The 21,423-nt window shown below is 51.5% G+C and overlaps 1 protein-coding gene across 6 annotated transcripts in view; it reads left to right on the forward strand.

Annotated features, from left to right (window-relative positions):
- Positions 1 to 20,760, forward strand: part of SIGLEC1 (sialic acid binding Ig like lectin 1) — a 29,298-nt gene extending 8,538 nt beyond the window's left edge. For 2 of the 6 annotated variants that reach the window (XM_077872374.1, XM_077872375.1), the window contains exons 7-22: positions 1,576 to 1,875; positions 2,584 to 2,841; positions 3,596 to 3,916; positions 4,176 to 4,430; positions 4,582 to 4,884; positions 6,151 to 6,411; positions 6,573 to 6,884; positions 7,629 to 7,880; positions 8,185 to 8,454; positions 8,544 to 8,795; positions 9,109 to 9,411; positions 10,053 to 10,313; positions 11,321 to 11,623; positions 12,332 to 12,434; positions 12,816 to 12,885; positions 13,585 to 14,930. In XM_077872374.1, the coding sequence (XP_077728500.1) occupies positions 1,576 to 1,875; positions 2,584 to 2,841; positions 3,596 to 3,916; positions 4,176 to 4,430; positions 4,582 to 4,884; positions 6,151 to 6,411; positions 6,573 to 6,884; positions 7,629 to 7,880; positions 8,185 to 8,454; positions 8,544 to 8,795; positions 9,109 to 9,411; positions 10,053 to 10,313; positions 11,321 to 11,623; positions 12,332 to 12,434; positions 12,816 to 12,885; positions 13,585 to 13,692 (3,932 nt within the window). In that variant the 3' untranslated portion in view covers positions 13,693 to 14,930. Of the gene's footprint in view, positions 1 to 1,575; positions 1,876 to 2,583; positions 2,842 to 3,595; positions 3,917 to 4,175; positions 4,431 to 4,581; positions 4,885 to 6,150; positions 6,412 to 6,572; positions 6,885 to 7,628; positions 7,881 to 8,184; positions 8,455 to 8,543; positions 8,796 to 9,108; positions 9,412 to 10,052; positions 10,314 to 11,320; positions 11,624 to 12,331; positions 12,435 to 12,815; positions 12,886 to 13,584; positions 14,931 to 20,507 lie in introns of those variants that run through there. The other 4 variants (XR_013365021.1, XM_077872376.1, XM_077872377.1 and 1 more) reach the window with 4 other exon arrangements.
- Positions 20,761 to 21,423: the final 663 nt, after the last annotated feature.

A 21,423-nucleotide genomic window follows, 5' to 3' on the forward strand; every position in this document is an offset into this window, starting at 1 on the left:
ACACACACAGAAAGAGAGAGAGACAGAGACAGAGACAGAGAGATGCAGAGACACAGGCAGAGGGAGAAGCAGGCTCCATGCAGGGAGCCCAACGTGGGACCCGATCCCGGGTCTCCAGGATCACACCCTGGGCTGAAGGCGGCGCTAAACCGCTGAGCCACCCAGGGTGCCCTAAAAATAGTTTTAAATTTACAAAAATGTTGAGCAGATAGTATAGAGTTCCCATGTATCCTTTCCTTGCAAAGTTTTCCCTATATTTGACATCTTGGATTAGTGTTGTGTTTGTTGCAATTACTGAACCAACACTGTATTCATCATTACAGTACCATACAGAATAGTTTCACTGCCATAAAAATCCCCTGTCCTCCACCTATTTATCTGTTGAGTGCCTGGCAACCACAGGCAAAAAAAATTTGCCTCTTCCAGAATCAAATAGTTGGAAACATACAGAGGTATTTTTTTTTTTTAAGACTGTATTTATTCATTTGGGAGAGAGAGGGCATGAGCGACCAGGAAGGGAGAGAGAGAGAGAGAGAGAGAGCATCTGAAGCAGACTTGCCCTGAGCATGGAGCCAATGCAGACTCCATCCCACAACAGTGAGACCATGACCTGAGCCAAAACCAGGACACTGCATTACATTCAGTTGTCACATCTCTTTATTTTTCTTTAATCTGAGACCATCTCTCATTCTTTCTTTATCTTTTTTTAATAGCTTTTTATTTACTTATTTAAGAGAGACAGAGCACACGAGTTGGGGGGGGCAGAGGGAGAGGGAGAAGCAGACTCCCTGCTGAGCGGGAAGCCCAACATGGGGCTGGATCCTGGGACCCTGAGATCATGACCTGAGCTGAAAGCAGATACTTAACTGAGTCCACCAGGCACCGCTTTCCTTGTATTTCTTGTGAAACTTAAAGAGCACAGGCCAGTTGTTGTGTGGGTGTCCCTTGGTTTACATTTGTCTGAACTGAGTAGACTGAGCCTCTGCACCCGGGCAGCAACACCATGGCTGTGATGCTGTATCTGTCTTGCTATATCCCATCAGGAGGCCCATGATGTCGGTCTGTCCCATTGCTGGTAGTTATTCACCTTGATCACTTAGATGAGGTACTGTCCACTGCCAGGTGCCTCACCAGGTTTCTCATCTTTATTTTGTTTTAAATTTTATTTATTTATTCATGAGAGACTCACAGAGAGAGGCAAAGACATAGGCAGAGAGAGAAGCAGGTCCCCTGCAGGGACCCTGATGCAGGACTCAATCCCAGGACCCCGGGATCACAACCCGAGCCAAAGGAAGACGCTCAACCACTGAGCCACCTACGTGCCCCAGTTTTCTCATCTTTAAAGTAGGGACCCTGACCCCCACTCACAGGGTTGCCACAACTCCTGGTTGAGAAGACAAAGTGATTTGCCCAACCCAGGGACAAAAGTGTATTCAACAGGCACTCAGGATCTGTGGAGTTGCTCCCTTTGCAGAGCCTTGTGGGACAAATGAAGTGCAGGATCATAGCCTATTAAAAGGGGATTCAGGATTGCTCCTGTCTGACGATGAATGTCATTTCCTCATCTCCACACAGACCCACCCCTTACCCCGGATCTAACTGCCTTCCTGGAGACACAGGAGGGGCTAGTTGGCATCTTTCATTGCTCGGTGGTCAGCGAGCCCCTCGCCACCCTGGTGCTGTCACACAATGGCCTTGTCCTGGCCTCCACCCAAGGGGAGGGTGACCACAGCTCACGCTTCAGTGTCTTCTCCACCCCTAACTCCCTGAATCTGGAGATCCGAAACCTGGGGCCAGCTGACAGTGGGGAATATACATGCTCCGCCACCAACTCCCTTGGGAATTCATCCTCTACCCTGGGCTTCCATGCTAAAGGTAAGACAGGCATGGGGCGGGGGTGTGGGGTAGTGCTGGTGAAGGGCGGGAGGAGACGGCTTGCTCTGGCCTTCCTCCTGGGAGTCCCAAGGACTTAGCTGATGGGATGAACACGCTGGTTGATTATATATATATATATATTTTTTTTTTTTTTTTTTTTAAATCACATCAAAGATCTGGGCTATTCAGTCATCCCAACCTGGGAGGTTCCAGAAGTCAAGGCAAAAGGGAAACATGGCAGGTTGCATTATTCCTTTCATGCACATTCTGACTCTGAACTTGAAGGGTCCTTCATATCCATTTGCTTTTTATTTATCAAATGTTTGGGGCAGGCTAAGAGTCAGATGCAGAAGGAAAAATAGAAAAGCACGATTGTCCACATCTTAGTGTATGCACTGCCATTCCCTCCTTCTGAGGCTATGGCAGACATAGCTCAACAACCAGGCCAGGTTTTTGATGTAAGCCGGGGCTCTGGCTCACAATCCTTCTCAATCATGCTGCAGCCAACTACTACCAACAGATCAGAATTGGCTTTCAAGGACACAGCCTCCTGATTATCAAGAGGTTCATGGAGCTGATGCCATGAAGTCCAGACCTACCTGTAGTCATGTGGGGGAGAGGAGAACCCTGGAGGTCTTCCTGCAGTTGGTGGCACAGAGGTGCCAGTGTGCAGGGGACCTGAGCCTCCTTCACTCCCTCTTCTGCCAGTGGCCCACCTTCTCATCAGCCCTGCAGCAGAGGTGGTAGAAGGACAAGGAGTGACACTGAGCTGCAGGAGTGGTCTCAGCCCGACGCCTGACATCCGCTTCTCTTGGTACCGGAACGGAGCTCTGCTTCACCAGGGGCCCCACAGCAGCCTTCAGCTCACGGCGGCCTCCAGCACCGATGCCGGCTCTTACCACTGTCAGGCCGAGGATGGCCACACTGCCAGCGGCCCCTCCTCACCTGCCATCCTCACCGTGCTCTGTGAGCAGTCTTCCCACCAGCCCCTGCCAGCCGTGGGGAGGGTCAACCCACTGGAGCCCACCAGCCACCACGACCTCCCTCAGGCCCTCCTGCCACTGCCCTGCCCTGCCCTGGGGTCTAGATCAGGAAGGCAGCCACAGGTCTGGGCGCCATGCAGCTGTCTGCCCAGGACTGAAATGTGGGGAACAAGGCTGGGGCTTTCTCTACCTCCCCATGTCCCCTCCCTCAGCCTCAGCCCCAGCCCCTATAGTGCCTCTGCTTCTAGCCTCAAATGCATCATGGACACCACATCCAAGCTTTGTCTTGACTGGGCCCTAGGCACCATACTTTGATATATATGTGCTCACCCATAGACTGTGCCCTCACAGGCTCCCATAGCCACAAAGGTAGAACCTCTCAGCACAGGGTCTGTGTCCTGTCAAGAGTGTCTCTCCATATTAGCCTAAGGGGCCAACACTCAGTGTGTCAGAAGCATACGACATTATGCATGTTATGCTAGCCCACATGACGCCCTTGTCCAAAATAGAAAATGGCATTCCTTCCTCTGAAGACTCAAAATAGCACTAGAGCACACCTTAGCATGAGGGGCATGGGCTAATTCCTACTTTGGTTTGGTTGTCCTTGTGCAGCGCACAATCTACACAGCTGTGTATAGCAACTCTGAGTACATGCCCTTGTTTACTGTGCTTTGAGTGGACCTGGAGAACCCTGGTGGAGGCCATGGAATGAATACGTATGATCTTTCTCCCTACAGATGCCCCACGCCAGCCCACGTTCACTGCTCAGCTGGACCCCAATGCCTCAGGAGTTGGGGCTAGACGTCAAGGGCTACTCTTGTGCCGTGTGGACAGCAACCCCCCAGCCCAGCTGCGGCTACTCCACAGGGACCACGTTGTGGCCTCTTCCCTGCCATTGGGCTGTGGGGGCTGTTCCCAGCGGCTAAAGGTTACCAGAGCCCCCAACCTGCTGCGTCTGGAAATTGGTGAGCCGGTGCTGGAGGATGAGGGTGTGTACCTGTGTGAGGCCAGCAATGCCCTGGGCAACACCTCTGCCTCTGCAAACTTCGATGCCCAGGGTGAGTCAGCACAGGGAATGGGCGGCTCAGGGTCAGGGGCTGGTACGTGGGTCCCTGCAACCCTCCCACTCCAAGGCGGGTCTATCAGGTGAAACCACCTCCATTGGGCAGTGGGAGTTGGCTTTTCTCCCCTGCCCCATGGGCACCCCAGGGGTTCTCCTTCCTGTCTTCTCCAGGCTGGGAGGCTGGGTTCTGACTCCAGGGGGGAAGCAGTCAAGGCGAGGCCTGTCTCAGGTGGCCTGTGTTGGCTGCTCTCCAGCCACCACCCTGGTCATCACGCCATCACACACGCTGCCGGAGGGCACTGGAGCCAACCTGACTTGTAGTGTGAGCCGGGAAGCCAGTGGCCCTGCCAACTTCTCCTGGTTCCGGAATGGGGCCCTGTGGACCCAGGGCCCCCTGGAGACTGTGACGCTGCTGCCTGTGGCCAGAACAGATGCTGCCGTCTACGCCTGCCGCATCCTCACAGAGGCTGAGACCCAGCTCTCCACCCCGGTGGTCCTGAGTGTGCTCTGTGGGTGATGTGCAGGATGGGGTTGGGTACTCCGAGGGTGAAGGAGTGGTCAGTGGGGAGGGAGCAAGGTGGGGGGTGGGCAGAGCAGGCTTGGACTGTGTGTGGGGAGAGGGAGGGGCAGGGAGTGGCCTGAACCCCTTCCCGTCTGCAGATCCCCCTGACCCTCCAAAGCTGTCAGCCCTCCTGGACGTGGGCCAGGGTCACATGGTAGTGTTCATCTGCACTGTGGACAGTCGCCCTCTGGCCCAGCTGGCCCTGTTCCATGAGGAGCGCCTCCTGGCCACCAGCCTGGGGCCCCTGCTCTCCCTCCGTGGCCGCCTCCAGGTCAAAGTCTCAGCCAACTTCCTGCAGCTAGAAGTCCGAGACTTGAGCCTTGGGGACTCTGGAAGCTACCGCTGTGAGGCCACAAATGTCCTCGGATCCACCAACACCTCTCTCTTCTTTCAGGTCCGAGGTGAGTGTTAGTTCTCTAAAGATGTGATAGATCCAAATGCCCTGGGGGCGACTCTAGCCAGGCTTTGCATAGAAATGTGAGTCTTTTTCAGTCCTCATTAGGGGAGTTTCTAGCTAGCCAGCAGGCCTTCTGTCTTCAGCTGAATATTTTCACCTGCAATCACTGTGGCAACCACTAGGAGGCAGTGACAATCGCATAGGGTGCCTTGTTCGGTTGGAACACTTACAGAAACTTCTTTTATAGTAATATAATCCTGTTACATAACAAGAATTTTCATACACAACCGAAGACATATGTATACTATGCATACATATACTGTAATACATGTATGTGAATGTGAATATATGCACATATATGTATACACAGAAATATATACACATATAAAAAGAATGTATCATAATCTTTATACATACATATATATAAATTCTATACATAGAATTTATTTCTATAAAATAAAATTTCCTTTTTTAAAAAGGTTTTTTATTTATTTATGAGGGAGAGAGAGAGAGAGAGAGAGAGACAGGCAGAGGAAGAATCAGGCTCCAGGGAGCCGGATGTGGGACTCGATCCCGGGTCTCCAGGATCACACCCTGGGCTGCAGGTGGTGATAAACCGCTGCGCCACCAGGGCTGCCCCCTAGGTAGGATTTTTATGGAAATTTTATTTTAGGGCAGCCCCAGCGGCTTAGCGGTTTAGCATCCCCTTCAACCACTGAGCCACCCAGGTGTCCCAAACCAGCGTTTTTTAAAAATTATTTATCTATTCATGAGAGACAGAGAAAGAGAGTCAGAGACACAGGCAGAGGGAGAAGCAGGCTCCCTGCGGGGAACCTGATGCAGAACTCCATCCCAGGATCCTGGGATCACAACCTGAGCTGAAGGCAGACATTCAACCACTGAGCCATCCAGGCGTCTCAAACCAGCATTTGTTAAGAGCAAACTTGTGCAGGCACTGTGCCTGGCACAGGGTTAGAGGTCACGCAAGCTGGGCCTTCTGGTAGGTGAGAGATGAATGACAGAACAAATCTGTTGCTCAAGGTGGTGGGTGCTAAAGGCCAGGAGAAACCCAGTGCAGGGGAGTTGGGAGCAGGACAGGAGGAGGCATGGAGCTGAAGTGGGGCCTTTGCTGGCGGTCTGGTAGAGGGGTTGTGGCTCCATAACATAGAATTGGGATCATGCAGTCCTGGTGTGGACCTACCCACAGTCCCAGACTGGGGGAGGGTGCTGGGCCAGAGGGCCCTTACCTGCCTTTGGTTTCTCCCTACAGAAGCCTGGGTCCAGGTGTCCCCATCACCTGAGCTCCGGGAGGGCCAGGCTGTGGTCTTGAGCTGCCAGGTGCCCCCAGGGGTCCTGGAGGGGACTTCATACCTCTGGTATCAGGATGGCCAACCCCTCCCAGAGTCGAACTCGGCCACACTACGCTTTGCAGCCATTACTTTGAGCCAGGCTGGGGCCTACCATTGCCGAGCCCAGGCTCCAGGCTCAGCCACCATGAGCCTGGCCGCTCCTGTCAGCCTCCACGTGTCCTGTAAGCTCTCATCCTTCTGTTTCTTGGGGGTGGGGGGAGGGTGAAGGAAACAAGGGTACCGCTGGAGGATGGGTTGGGGGAGCTCTGGCCCTGGGCTCTGCCTCCACAAGAGAGCACCTGATGAGGAACCAGGTGTCCTGGCCACTCCCTGCCTCCTGTAGATGCCCCTCGCCAGGCCACGCTTACCACCCTGATGGACACAGGCCCCAGGCGACTGGGCCTCCTCCTGTGCCGTGTGAAGAGTGACCCTCCAGCTCACCTACGACTGCTCCACGGGCACCACCTCATGGCCTCCACCCTACAAGGTGTGGGGGAGCTTGCAAGTAGCTCTCCCCGGCTGCAGGTGACTGTGGCCCGCAACACACTTCGCTTGGAGATCCATGATGTAGTGTTGGAGGATGAGGGCGTCTACACCTGCCAGGCCAACAATACCTTGGGCCAGGCCTCAGCCTCTGCCACCTTCGATGCCCAGGGTCAGTGTCAGAGTGTGAGTGTGTGCATGGGTGGCTCCTTTAAGAGAGGAGAGGAGGAGCAACCCGGGTGGCTCAGCGGTTTAGCGCACCTGCCTTCGGCCCAGGGCATGATCCTGGAGACCTGAGATCAAGTCCCATGTTGGGCTCCCTGCACTGAGCCTGCTCTCCCCCTGCCTGTGTCTCTGCCTCTCTCTCTCTCTCTCTCTCTCTCTGTATCTCTCATGAATAAATAAAGTCTTTAAAAGAGAGAGAGAGAGAGTAGAGGCGGCTGGAGAGCATCCGGAAGCCTGAGGCACGGGCAGGTGGGCAGGCGAGCTAAGCAGGACTGTTCCATTCCCAGCTTCCTTTAAGGGCAGTAGACTCCAGACTTGGCTTTCATGAAAGAGCCTTTTTAAAAACCAGATGATTTCCTCGATGTCCAAGTGATAAAGCTAATCAGAAAGTGGCGGAGGTGGGAGGTATTCAAGGAGAAAATACCACAGGGCAGGGAGGTTCATGTTCTCCCATGTGCCCCCCACCAGGGTCAGGGCGGGCTCAGGGCACTCCGGGGCCCTCCAGAACCATGCTTGGGGCCACCTGAGAGATGGTGAGCTGTTTCCCAAGTTTGACCTCGAGCCCCCTGTGCAGGTGGGCAGCCTGTGCCTCCCAGAGGCAAAAGGCTTCCCTCCCTCATGGAGACAAGTGGCTTGCTTTACACAGCTTTACAAATCTCACTGGTGTCCCCGTGTCTTTCCCTCTCCCCAGCTGTGAGTGTGCATGTGTGGCCCAAGGCCATCGTGCAGGAGGGGCAGCTGGTGAACCTGACCTGCCTTGTGTGGACCACCAACCTGACCCAGCCCACCTACACCTGGTACCGTGATGGGCAGCAGCGCCCAGGTGCCCTCTCCATCCTTCTGCCCAATGTCACAGTCATGGATGCTGCCTCCTACCGCTGTGGTGTGGTGAGGCCTGGCCAGGCACCCCACCTCTCCAGACCTGTCACTCTGGATGTCCTCTGTGAGTTTGGTTGGATGCAGGATAGGGCAAAAAGGAATGACAGCAGCCCACAGGGATCAAGGGCATGGCCAGAGCCCCACAGATGTCCAACCCAGGAACTCAGCCCCCATCCATGTGATGAAGCTCAGGACAGGGAGCACTGAGTTGGGGGTCAGAAGGGAAAGGTTCTCTCTGGGCAGAGGAGCAGAGCCCTCCTTTGGGCAGTTGGGGGCCCTTGGGATGGGGAGTCAGGGCCCTCCCGCTTTGAATCCTGCCAACTGGCCTCCTGACTGCGGTCTTTGAACTTTTCTTTGGGTCCCTGTAGATGCACCTCGCAGCCTGCGCCTCACCTACCTCCTAGAGAGCCGTGGTGGACGGCTGGCCCAGGTACTGTGCACTGTGGACAGCCGCCCACCTGCTCAGCTGGCCCTCAGCCATGCTGGCCGCCTCCTGGCCTCCTCGACCACGGCTTCTGTCCCCAACACCCTGCGCCTGGAGTTGTGGGAGCCTGGGCCCCGTGACGAGGGTCTCTACAGCTGCTCTGCCCACAGTCCACTGGGCCAGGCCAATACATCCCTGGATCTGCAGCTAGAGGGTGAGACAGGGCCCAGGCCACGCCTAGGAGGGGAAGGACCAGCTGTGGCATCCAGCTGGGCCTCGGTGATCCTGATCTCCCTGGTGCAGGTGTACAGGTGACCCTGGCTCCATCAGCCGCTGTGCCCGAGGGAACCCCCATCACGGTGACCTGTGAAGACCCTGTTGCCCGCCCGCCCTGTCTCTACACCTGGTACCACAACAGCCGCTGGCTGCAGGAGGGGCCAGCCGCCTCTCTCTCGTTCCCGGCAGCCACACGGGCTCACGCAGGTGCCTACTCCTGCCAGGTCCAGGATGCTCAGGGCACTCGCAGCTCCCGGCCCATAGCCCTGCAAGTCCACTGTGAGTAGGGGTCCTTGGCTGGGGGTGCTGAGGATGAGAGCTGGAGGAGGTCACCTCTGGGCCTTCATGGGGGTGGACACAGGACTGTAGTGGACCTCAGAATGGGCACCTGGGAAAAGAAGGACATAGGTGAGGAGAGGAGAGACCCTAGGGCCCTGTGAACCCTGCCTGGGGGAATCTGCCCACAAGGTGTCACTTCTAGGAAGTGACTGTCTGTCCAGAGGCTTCAGCCTCACCATTGCCAGGCAGGTAGGCTGTAGATGGCACAGGGTTGCCAAACAAGGGCCCTAACTGTGTCCTGTCATGCCCCCAGATGCCCCTCAGGGTGTGATCCTGTCGTCCTTTCGGGACTCGAGGCTCAGCCCCATGGCCGTATTACAGTGTACTGTGGACAGCGAGCCACCTGCTGAGCTGGCCCTGTCCCTCAATGGCAAAGTGTTGGCCACCAGCCATGAGGTCCACGGCTTGGCATCGGGGACAGGCTACGTCCAGGTGGCCCGCAATGCCCTGCGGCTGCAGGTGCCAGATGCATCCTCAGGTGACAAGGACACCTACGTGTGCACAGCCCACAACTTCCTGGGCTCAGTCAGCACCACGGGTCAGCTGCAGGCAGAAGGTGAGTGGGTAAAGGGGGGAGTAGGGACTCAGGCTCAGTGGGGCTCTGGCCATGCCATGTGTTTATATGAGTGGTGGAGCTCCTACAAGAATGAGTAGATGGAGCCTTGCCCCATCTGACGGAAGAGGAACAGCTCTCTGGAAGCGGTTGGCCAGCCTGAAGGGAAGAAACCCTTGTCCTTGGGGAACCCCCTACAAGGGTAGAGCTGTAGCAGTGCCAAGGGTACCCCCAGATGCAGGGGAGACAGCACCCTGCCCTCACAGAACCCATCTGGAGTGAAGGCAGACCTGCCCTGGGGAAGTGTGGGGTGGGAAGAGAGACACAGCCCTACCTTTAGGGAGCTCAGGGTGAGGGATGAGGTGGAGTCCCACCTTTGGGGGCATTCCATTTGAAAGCAGGACCCAACCCAGGCTTGTCCATCAGAAAGCCTGTCTTGTTAAGAGATACACAACCTTGTCTCAGAGGTCCCTAGTGCAAGAGATCGCAGTCTTATGGGAGAGACAGTCTCACCTCCGGGGGCCCCAAATCAGAACAGACCTTCCCATAATGCACAGAGACCTCTCAGATGCCCAGATCCCACCCAGGGACTTCAGCTCCGAGAGCCTGCAGATCCCTGACCGCCTCTTGGCCCCGGCCCACAGGTGTGCGTGTGGTGGCCGAGCCGGGGCTGGACATGCCTGAGGGTGCACCACTGAATCTGAGCTGCCAGCTCCCTGGTGGCCCTGCGCCCACGGGCAACTCCACCTTCACTTGGTTCTGGAATGGCCAGCCGCTAGACGTGGAGCCTGTGGCCACCCTTGCCTTCGCCCACGTGGCTCGTGCCCAAGCTGGGCTGTACCACTGCCAGGCTGAGCTCCCCAGTGGGGCCAGTGTCTCTGCTCCCGTCCTGCTCCGTGTGCTATGTGAGTATGACATCCCACACCCTGCCTCAGTCTATCCACACCTCACCTGCCCACCTCAGATCCTCCTCCTCTTCTCTCTGCAAAGAGCAAAGACTTTGCAGGTGTGGAGTACGGGCTTGGAAGGCTCTCGCTGGCTGACTGTGTGACCTTGTGCATACCTGCCTTGCTTTCCTCATGGGTAAAATGTCAGACAGGAGTATAGAGGATGCTACACGCAGAGTGCCTGGGGCCCTACTCCGTGCCTTGTCAATGCCCCATGCTGTATCAGCCAGTGGTGGCTGCAATAGCAAGCCACTCCAAAATAGAGAGCTTATTTTTTTTTAAGATTTTATTTATTTATTTATTTATTTATTTATTTATTTATTTGAGAAAGAGAGAATGAGACATAGCGAGAGAGAGCATTAGCAGGAGTGGGACAGAGGGAGAGGGAGAAGCAGGCTCCTCACTGAGCAGGGAGACCAATGCAGGACTCGATCCCAGGACCCTGGGATCATGACCTGAGCCGAAGGCATATTCTTAACTGGCTGAGCCACCAGATGTCCCTAAAATACCTTAAAACAGCAGCTGTTTTATTTGCTTACAATTCTCTGGGTCAGAAATTCAGGCTGGGCTGCACTGGGCAGGTCTTTGGCTGGCCTCACCTGATGTGGCTGCAGTTGCCCAAGGGCTGAGCTGAAGCTAGATGGTCGAGGATGGTTTCATCCTTGTGGCTGGCCGTGGGGGCTGGCTGCTGGCTAGGTCCGCATGGGTCCAGCAGGCTGGCCTGGGTTTCCCACATGACTATATTTGTAAGAGGGCAGAAGCTGTGAGGCCCCTTGAGGTCTAGCTCTGAAGCCACATAATGTCACTTCTGCTTTCTAGTGGTCAAAGCAAGTCACAGATCAAGGAGTGGGGAATAGATAATACCTCTTAATGCAACAAGTGGCAAAGTCGTCTTGCATGGGTACAGGGAAGGGAGGAATTTGTGGTGGTTTTCTGTAAGCATCCTACCCCCTGTGTTCCCACAGACCCTCCCAAGACGCCCACCATGACGGTCTTTGTGGAGCCTGACAGTGGCATCCAGGGCATCCTGGACTGCCGTGTGGACAGTGAGCCCCTAGCCAGCCTGAGCCTCCACCTCGGCAGTAGGCTGGTGGCCTCTAGCCAGCCCTGGGGTGCTCCTGCAGAGCCACACATCCATGTCACAGCCACTGCCAATGCCCTGAGGGTGGACATGGAGGAGCTGAGGCCCAGTGACCAGGGGGAATATGTGTGTTCTGCCTCCAATGCCCTGGGATCTGCATCCGCTTCTACCTATTTCGGAACCAGAGGTAGGTGGCGGGGAGGGGGTCCATCTCCCAGGTCCCTATGTAGAAAGGCCCAGCTCTCGAGTCCAGAGGCTTCCTTCTGACATCTCTGAATCCCTTCTGCTATAATCAGTTTGTCTGACTAGTCTAGACCTGTTGCGTGAAACTCCTTTGCATGAGGAAGCTTCTTTTTTTTTTACAGCTTTCTTTCATATTTATTTATTTATTTATTTGAGACACAGAGAGAGAGAGAGAGAGAGAGACAGAGAGACAGAGAGACAGAGACACAGGCAGAGGGAGAAGCAGGCTCCATGGGCAGCCCCTGTGGTGCAGCGGTTTAGCGCCGCCTGCAGCCCAGGGCATGATCCTGGAGACCTGGGATGGAGTTCCGCGTCGGGCTCTCTGCGTGGGGCCTGCTTCTCCCTCTGCCTGTGTCTCTGCCTCTCTCTCTCTCTCTCTGTGTCTCTATGAATAAATAGATAAAATCTTTAAAAAAAAAAAAAAAAAAAAGAAGCAGGCTCCATGCAGGGAGCCTGACGTGGGACTGGATCCTGGGACTCCAGGATCAGGCCCTGGGCTGAAGGAGGCGCTAAACCTCTGAGCCCCCTGGGCTGCCCCATGAGGAAGCTTCTAAACTAAGATAGTTTTCATCTTGGGGGAGTCACCAGGGGAGGGAGCACTGGAGGCCCCTGGAGCCCTAGCTGCCTCCTGAGCCTCACCTCTGTGTTTCAGCCTTGTATCGCCTGAGTCTGTTCCAGAAGCTAGTCTGGTTTCTGGGGCTGCTGGTGGGCCTCCTCTTCCTGTTGTTGGGCCTGGGGGCCTTCTACACCTGGAGGTAAATTCAGAGCTGGGGGTGGATGGAGTCACCTCATCTTCCCCACCTTCACCTCAATATCCCCTCCTGTCACTCCTACCAGATGGACGGGTTCTGTATTTCCTAGCCCATCCCTTTTCCTCCCACTGCTCCAAATTTGGGATTGCTTCTAGAATCATCTTTAAATACATCTTGCTATAGTTTTCTTCTTTCTTTATCTGGACCCTGTCTGTATAAAGAAAGAGCTGGGAAGGAAGGAAGAAAGAGAGGGTACCTCACTTCCTCCAATGCCCTCACTGCTCTATTCAGTGAGCAGTCTGGGGCTAAGTACTTGGGGTCACGGGAAGGGACAGGGGTAGGCAGAGGGAGGGGAGAGACCCTCTGAGTCCTCTCTTGTTGCAGGAGGCATTTTCGTAAACTGAACATGGGTGAGAATTTGGTGGAGATGACTTCTCAGAAGGAAACCATGCAGGTATTCATCCACCATGTAGACGCAGGCAGACACAATGCCTGGCTAACCCACGGTGTGGGGCTGGCGCCTAGAGACTGCTCTCATATATAGGATGGCCCCTGGGACTAGCTGGAGATTGGATAGAGAATATAGAGAAAGAGGGGCCCCTGAAAAGATAGGGAAGCCACATTCTGAATGGGGTACATATCAGTCCCATGCTTGCCTCAGGGGCACTTCTTTAGGTATCCTGCAGGCCAGGGTGACTGTTGGGTTCTCTATGGGACCTGTTGGCTGGGTAACTGGGGCAGACATTCCGAATGTAGCCGCTCCCAAGACACATCTTGGAACAGAAAACCCACCTGTGTTTCAGGTTTTCTCTTCCCCACTCCAGAGTCTGCCCACCACCTGGGCAGGGGTGAAAGTCTGTTTTCCCTTCCCTGTGATGTGTCCCCTTCTGCAGATTATCCATTTGGTGGGTCAGGGCTCATAGCCTCATTACCAGCCAGGCACATGCTCACTAATCCTATTGGGACCCCTACCCAAGGTTTGGGGTCTGGGAGACTGCCCTCCAGAGTTAGAGATCAGACAATGACCACTCTCGGAGTCATCCTGTCACCAGGATTTTCTCTGTGGGAAGCTCATTAGTCCTGATACAGTCACATGTGGGACCTTGTCCCATGCTCTGCCCCTGAACTGACCTGTGGTGCTGTCTAACCTCAGGAGGAGGAGGTCACCAGAATCTCCGATGACTTGGGCCTCGTGAACAAGGCAGCATTGAGTCCCGACTGCCTCTGTGAAAGCAACTCTACATCATCTGACTTTCTATGACCTGGCTCCAAACCCCTTGCCAAGAAAAATGGGCGGTGAGAAGTGGAAGTGAATCCTAATTTACCCAGGAGAGTGCTGACCCTGGGGGACTCTGAGGAGAAATGAACTGGCCATGTTGTCTATTTCTCTTTTCCTTTTCTGATTCCTCTCTTTATCTTCCAGTGGACTTCCCCTCACATCTTCTTCCTCCAAGTCCACCCTGGACTTCTTAGATGGATTAGAAAAGGAGAGGAGCTTCCTACATCCTCACAGGCTGGTCAAAGCACTCTGTATTAGCTAGAGTAGAAGTTAGGCTGCTCTAAGAAGAGACCAAATACAGTAACTTCAACATGAGGGAATTTTATTTTTCTCTCCCATACTAATTTGGGTATGCTATAGTAGTTTAAGGTGTCAGAATTTGAGATCCTTCTATTTGATGTTTCTCCACCCCTGAAATGTTACCTTTGATTGTGAGGTTCACGGTTGGCCCCCCACTGTGTTCACATTTCATCCAGCAAGAAGTGGAAACCATGTAAGTTGAAGGCACACTGATTCCCATTGTGGACACAATCCACAACTCACCAGTCATTTCCAGTCACTCCCCATTGGCTAGAATTGAGTCACGTGGCCACCCCAAAGCTGTAAAGGATTCTCGGAAATGTAGTTTTTATTCTATTTACAAAGGACTCCCAACCATGGCCTCAACCCTGAGACTTCTGACATTGGTGAGGTTGCTGCCAGCAGGCTACATTTTTAGTGCCCATCTACTGAAAGCCAGGACATGTCTCTGGTCATTCTGTTCTTGGGTTTCCCAGAGGAGGTGGTCCCTCTCACACATTAAGGCTGAGGAAATCAGGATGGTTTGGTGGTCTCATCAGTGATCAAGTGTGCCCCCTCCCTCTCCCTCGGGGGCTTGTGTGCCAGAGGCTGTTAAGCGGAATGAGGGTCACAAAGAAGGAATAGCTTGCTCCTGTGAAGTCAGTGCCTGAGAGGAGCTAGTTCTTGGGTGGTCTGGTTACTCCCATCCCAGCCTGGTGGCAAATGATGGGAGGAGCAAAAAGCCTGCCTGGAATTTGGGAGAGTACCGGGGAGTTGTCATAGAGGCTCACAGATTGGGAGGCCAGGTATCCTCCATGTAATCACAGCCAGTGAGCAGCTTCCTGGTCCCAGGTCCCATTTCTCATAGTGCCTGATTGCCAGACTCTTCCTGGGAGCCTGTCTGGCATGTCCTTCCAATAAACAGCCATTCTGTGGCATAACTGGAGTGAGTCTCCTTCTCGCAACCCAAACTGCCGCCTGTGAACACAGAAGATCTAAATGTGAATGCAGCTCCTTCTGGCAGACTGCCTGCTGGAACTGGCCAGCAAGTGCAAACGACATGACATGTGCCGCAAACTATCTTGCACTCAAGAGATTTGTGCCCCTTCCTGCTCCTTGAGGCTCTAGGTGTGGCTCACCTCTTCTGTCCACATGACCAACACCCTGCTTGGCATGCAGTACGTGAGGTCTTAGTAAACACTGATTTTCTGCATTTGTTGTAGAGTGAGGGGGTAGAAAGTGTGCACTAAATCCAGAGGTGGGACAGAGAGAGAGCAAGCCAAATGCAGCCAGATGTTTTTAGGCTGTCCAGGGAAGAGATGGTGAGGGGAGGATTGCATCTGTGCATCTCCACTGAGGCATAGGTCCACCTGGGATTGGAAGGTTCTCAGAGAGGTTAGTTGTGTCCACCCCCAGAGGTACAAGGCCCTCAAGACTTTTTTTAAAAGATTTTATTTATTCATGAGACACACACACATACAGAGGCAGAGACATAGGCAGAGAGAGAAGCAGGCTCCCTGTGGGGGACCTCCATGAGAGACTCGATCCCAGGACCCCAGGATCACCCCCGGAGCCAAAGGCAGATGCTCAACCACTGAGCCACCAAGACATCCAGCACCTCAAGACTTTTTTATTTTTTTATTTTTATTTTAAAAATATTTTATTTATTCATGAGAGATACACAGAGAGAGACAGAGACACAGGCAGAGGGAGAAGCAGGTCCCACGCAGGGAGCCTGATGCGGAACTCGATCCCGGGACCCCAGGATCACGCCCTGAGCCGAAGGGAGGTGCTTAACTGCTGAGCTACCCAGGCATACCTCAAGACTTTTTTAAATGATTTTTTTAAAGATTATTTATTTATTTATTCAGAGAGAGTGAGAGAGAGAGACGTGGAGACACAGAGGGAGAAGCAGACTCCATGCAGGGAGCCCAACCTGGGACTCGATCCTGGGTCTCCAGGATCACACCCCGGGCTGCAGGCGGCTCTAAACCGCTGCGCCACTAGGGCTGTCCCCTCAAGACTTTTTTAAATAGACTTTTAATTCAATGTGGCATGCATACAGAAAACTGCATACATTGTAAGTATACAACTCAATGACTTTCTAAAAAATGAAACCAGCACCCAGATCAAGAAACAAACCATCACCAGCACCCCAGAGTCTCCCTTGAGCACCCTGCCAGTTGCAAGCCCCTCCCTGAGTTAACTACTCTCTTAATATCTAATACCATAGATTTGATTGGCCTGTTTTTGAATTTTATTTTATTTATTATTTTATTTTATAGATTTTATTTATTTATTTATTTGAGAGAGAGAAAGCACGATCAGAGTGAGGGGTGGAGGGAGAAGCAGACTCCCCACTGAGCAGGGAGCCCAACAGAATGTGGGGCTTGACCCTGGAACTCCAGGATCATGACCTGAGCTGAAGACAGACACTTAACTGAATGAACCACCCAAGCGCCCCTTGAATTTTATATAAATAGAATCATATAGGGCAGCCTGGGTGGCTCAGTGGTTTGTCGCCTGCCTTCGGCCCAGTGATCCTGGAGTCCCGAGATCGAGTCCCACGTCGGGCTCCCTGCATGGAGCCTGCTTCTCCCTCTGCCTGTCTCTGCCTGTCTCTCTTTGTGTCTCTAATGAATAAATAAATAAAATCTTAAAAAAAAATAGAATCATATAGAATGCATGATGAGTCTGGAAAACTGTCTGACGTAATCTATTAGAGCTAAAATACTCTTGCCCTATGACCCTGACATTCCACCCCAGGGTATTTTACACAGAAGAATTAAGGGCTGCGTTCACTGTGAGACTTGTAGGAAAACGTTTATAGTCACCCTGTTGTGGGTCACTCTTCAGAAGGAGTCCTGTTTACACATGGTGAACGTCACCCATTACGAGAGCACTTCAAAGGTTTAACTCTCATTGGCTTGCCTTCTTCCCGGGACACTCTCCAACGTTCCTCTGGAGAATGACTCTAGCAAGCCACTCGAGAAATCGTCTTTCCCACAGTGGCTACTTGTAGGATCCATCTTCCTTAACTTTGGTTCAGTGGCCCCACCCTCTCTTCTGCAACCGCCAAATAAATAGTTGCTCTGAGATTTCTGCAGAAAATTCCTCAGATATATTTGGGCATAGCTCATCTGGATTGGGGAGGCGTCCACTTTGCAAGGATGGCTCCAATTCCCACATGGCTCTTAGGCTACATGTTCATCTTCTTTTATTAGCACTGTCTGGGTGCCCAATCCTGTGCCAGGCAGTTAACAAAGACAGCCCCAGACCCCATGGAGCTCAGGATCTGGGGAAGAGAGACAAGGAAATGGGCAGGGAGAAGTATATGCAGGGAAGAGTGACCAGGCGTTGGGTCAGAAAGGACCCCCTTGACAAAGAGGCACCAAAGCCTAGATCTACAGTAGGAAGAGGAGTTCACCAGTTTGCTATTTTCTCCCCCAGAGGACTAGGCCCTGCCTCCCACACTGTAGCCTCCCACTGGTGTTCAGAGTCTGGCTGCTCTGGGAGCCTGCTCTGCTTTCCTGACCCCCAGCTTATTTAGGGCTCAAGCCACCTCCAAGTCTTCACCAGGTCCTTCCAGGCTGAACATTTGGTGTTGCCCTGCTTTCCTAATCTCTGGGGCTTTCTTAGCTGCCTCTCTCTTCTTCCTCTTCAGGACCCCTTTACCATGGTGAGGACTATGTCTCCATCATTTCCCCTTCCTCACGATCCTTTTTTTTTTTTTTTTGGAATCTCTTGTTCTCCTGGGTCAAGATGGAAGCCTAGATGTCTCGTCCACCCTGATTCTTCCCCAAATCCTCCCTAAAAGATCACAAAATGGATCCAGGGTGTGACAAAATGCCTTGTTCTCTGCCCACCCACCCCCAACCCCTGCTCATGTAGCCCTTGGATCAGGGAATTCTGTGCTGGGAGGGTGGCCTCTGCTGCTAGCAGCACCTGTGGTGAACCCATTTCATCATCCACAAAGGGAGGAGTTGATGTCTCTCCAGCCTTGCCCACATGGGAGCCCCAGCATGACCAAAGCTGTCTATGTCTATATTAGGTCTGGTTCCCCAGCATGAAGTTTCATGTGCAAGCGATGTCAGGCTGTGCTCCAAGGGGGAATCAGTAAAGGGAGCAAGACAGGCAAAGGCAGGAAGGTGAGGCCACATGCACATAAATGTCTATAGCAGCACTTTTTTTGTGTGGCAATGCTCTGTATTTTGTTTTTTAAAAATTTAATTTAATTTAATTTCAATTAATTAACATATAGTGTTTTATTAGTTTCAGAGGTAGAGTTCAGTGACTCATCAGTTGTGTATAATATACAGTGCTCATTCTATCATGTGCCCTCCTTAATGCCCATCACCCAGTTACTCTATCCCCCACCCCTCCAGCAACCCTCAGTTTGTTTTCTATGCTTAAGAGTCTCTTATGGTGTGTCTCCCTCTCTGATTTCATCTTGTTTTATTTTCTCCTCCCTTCCTCTATGCTCCTCTGTTTCGTTTCTTAAATTCTACATGAGTGAGATCATATGATAATTGTCTTTCTCTGATTGACTTATTTTGTTTAGTATAATATCCTCTAGTTCCATCCAGGTTGTTGCAAATGGTAAGATTTCTCCTTTCTTTCTTTCTTTCTTTCTTTCTTTCTTTCTTTCTTTCTTTCTTTCTTTCTTTCTTTCTTCTTTCTTTCTCTTTCTTTCTTTCTTTCTTTCTTTCTCTTTCATTTTTTTATGGCTGAGGAATATTCCATTGTATATAAACACCACATCTTCTTTATTCATTCATCTGTCGATGGATATCTGGGCTCTTTCCACAGTTTGGCTATTGTGAACACTGCCACAGCAGCATTTTTTGTTAACATCTCAAAACTAGGAACCACCCTAATGTCCAGCAACAGTAGAATCAATGAAAAAAATGTTATATTCACACAATTGGGTGCTAATTAGCAATGAAAACAACTGAACCTAAAGCCACACACAACAGGCTGAATGCATTTCACAAACTGTGAAAAATATTTGCAGCTCACACTCCAGACAAAAGAGGAATTTCCCTTATAAAAAAGTTCCTTCAAGTTGTTACAAGAAAGATCAACAGCTCAATAGAAATATGAGCTGTGGCTGTGAACGGGCAATTCAGGTAACAGGAAATACAAATGGCTCTTAAATGTTTGAACAGTTATCCAAGCTCACTGCTAGGAGAAATGCAAACATAAGACTGCACTTTCACCTTCAGAGAAGCATAACATGGTTTGAGAACTGTGTTGGTAAGGTTGTGGGCAAAGAAGCACTCTAGATGTTGCTGGCGCAACTATAATTTGCACAAATTGTAGTGCAATTTAAGTGTATCCTCTTAAATCATAAAAATACATATCTTTTGACCCAGGAAACCCATTTGTAGGAAATTATCTCACAGATGAGTTTGTGTATAAAATTATCCATCACCGCATGATTTGCAAGTAGCGGAAGGGCTGGAAACCATTTATATGTCCAAGAGGGGACTATACGAACAAGTGGAAGCATTCAACTATAGAAAAACAGTGGGGATGCACACCCACTAGAATAACTAAGATCAAAAAGGCTGACAACACTAAGTGCTGGTGAGGATGCAGAGGAACTAGAACTCTCCTACAATGCTGGTGGGAATGCAACATGGTGCATTCACTTTGGAAAATAGTTTCTTTTTTTAAAAGATGACTTGTTCATTCATTCATTCATTCAAAGAGACGCACAGAGAAAGGCAGAGACATAGGCAGAGGGAGAAGCAGGCTCCCTGCAACGAGCCCAATGTGGGACTCGATCCCAGGACCCTGTGATCACAACTTGAGCCAAAGGCAGATGTTCAACCACTGAGCCACCCAGGTGCCCCTGGAGAAGAATTTCTTTAAAACTTAAATATGTCCTTGCCATGTGACCCATTCGACTTCTGGGTCTTGACAAAGGAGAAATGAGAAACGAAAACATCTATTCATACAAAGACTTCACAGCAACTTCATAGCAGCTGTATGTAGAAGAGTCTCATACCAGAAAAGAACCCAAATGCCAAACTGGAGAATAGAGAATCCCTGCTCCCCTCAGAACATACTTGGCACTACAACAGAACAAATTACTGATCATGAAACGGTGTAAATGAATCTCAAAAACAGAGAGGAGGAAGCCAGACATAAAAGAGTACATGCTTTATGATAACATTTATATGAAGTTCTGGAAAAGGCAAAACTCATGTGTAGGCACAGAGCACATCAGTGGTTTCCTGGGACTGGGAGTGGGAGAGAGTGACTGGGGAGAGACACAGGGGAACTTTTTGGGGGTGATGGAAATTGAAGCCAGCATCCACTTCACCAATGCAGAAAGAATGGTCACTAGAAGTCCTATTGTCTCCAGGCATAGCTGGGTTAGACAGGCCAAGGAACCTGCAGGAATTCAACCCACTAGCTTCCAAGCTTAATTAATCAGCATTATCCTAAAGATATTATCACTGGATGTACTTAATGAAACCTCTATCATAAAGAATAAATATACTTTTCAGATTCCAAGTTGCTTGAGATGAAAAAGACTTCCCAGAGGACCGGACAAAGTTGCACCAGAACACCTGCTCACCTGACCTCATGGGCCTCCAGTCAAAGGCACCCACCTTCTCAGGACACCCCTGTCTCCCAATTTTGCACTTAAACACTTTCACTTGCAAGCTGTTGGGGAGTTTGGGACTTTAGAGCATTAGCTTCCCATTCTCCTTGGGTGGTGCTATACCAATAAATCGCCTATCCTTCTTCCCTGCAAAAGCTCAGTGTCAGTTTTATTAGCTCACTGTCCAGAGTGTGGACAAACTCTTACTTGGTTTGATTACAGCGGTGATTACAGAGGCATATGAATTTATAACATTCATCTAACTGGACACTTAGAACAGGTGCACTTTATTGTATGTAAATTCTATCTAAAGCCCAAAGTAATAGGATAACAGTAACAACCATAAGGCCACTCTAAACGCACTGATATGAAGGATCTGCAAAGTGTAGTAAGTGGAGGAAAAAAAGTGCAGAGAAAAGTCCCCATCACCTAGCCTGCTATGCAGAGAAGTGCTAAGAGAAAAAATAGGTCTGTATTGTCTTGCGTGCATAAAATAATCTAAAGCCTACACAAGAAGCTAAGGATAGTGGCTTCGCGTTGGTTGGGGGATGTGGGCTGAGAGGATGGGCAGAAAAGGCAGGGCTGACCGCTTAACATCTTACGGTATTTTTAATGTTTGAATCAAACTAACAGAGGTTTCCGTCACTGCAGGAACTCTCCTAACTTGACCACCGCATTTGTTCTCAAAAAACAAGTAGATTTGCCTAAAATTAACAACCCTCCTGGGGCGCCTGGGTGGCTCATTTGGTTGAGCGAGGAACTCTTGGTTTCCACTGAGGTCGCTCTGTCCAGTGGTGAGGCTGAGTCCAGGCTCCTCG

The sequence above is a fragment of the Canis aureus genome, chromosome 26 (genome assembly GCF_053574225.1).
Source record: "Canis aureus isolate CA01 chromosome 26, VMU_Caureus_v.1.0, whole genome shotgun sequence".
Classification (NCBI taxonomy): domain Eukaryota; kingdom Metazoa; phylum Chordata; class Mammalia; order Carnivora; family Canidae; genus Canis; species Canis aureus.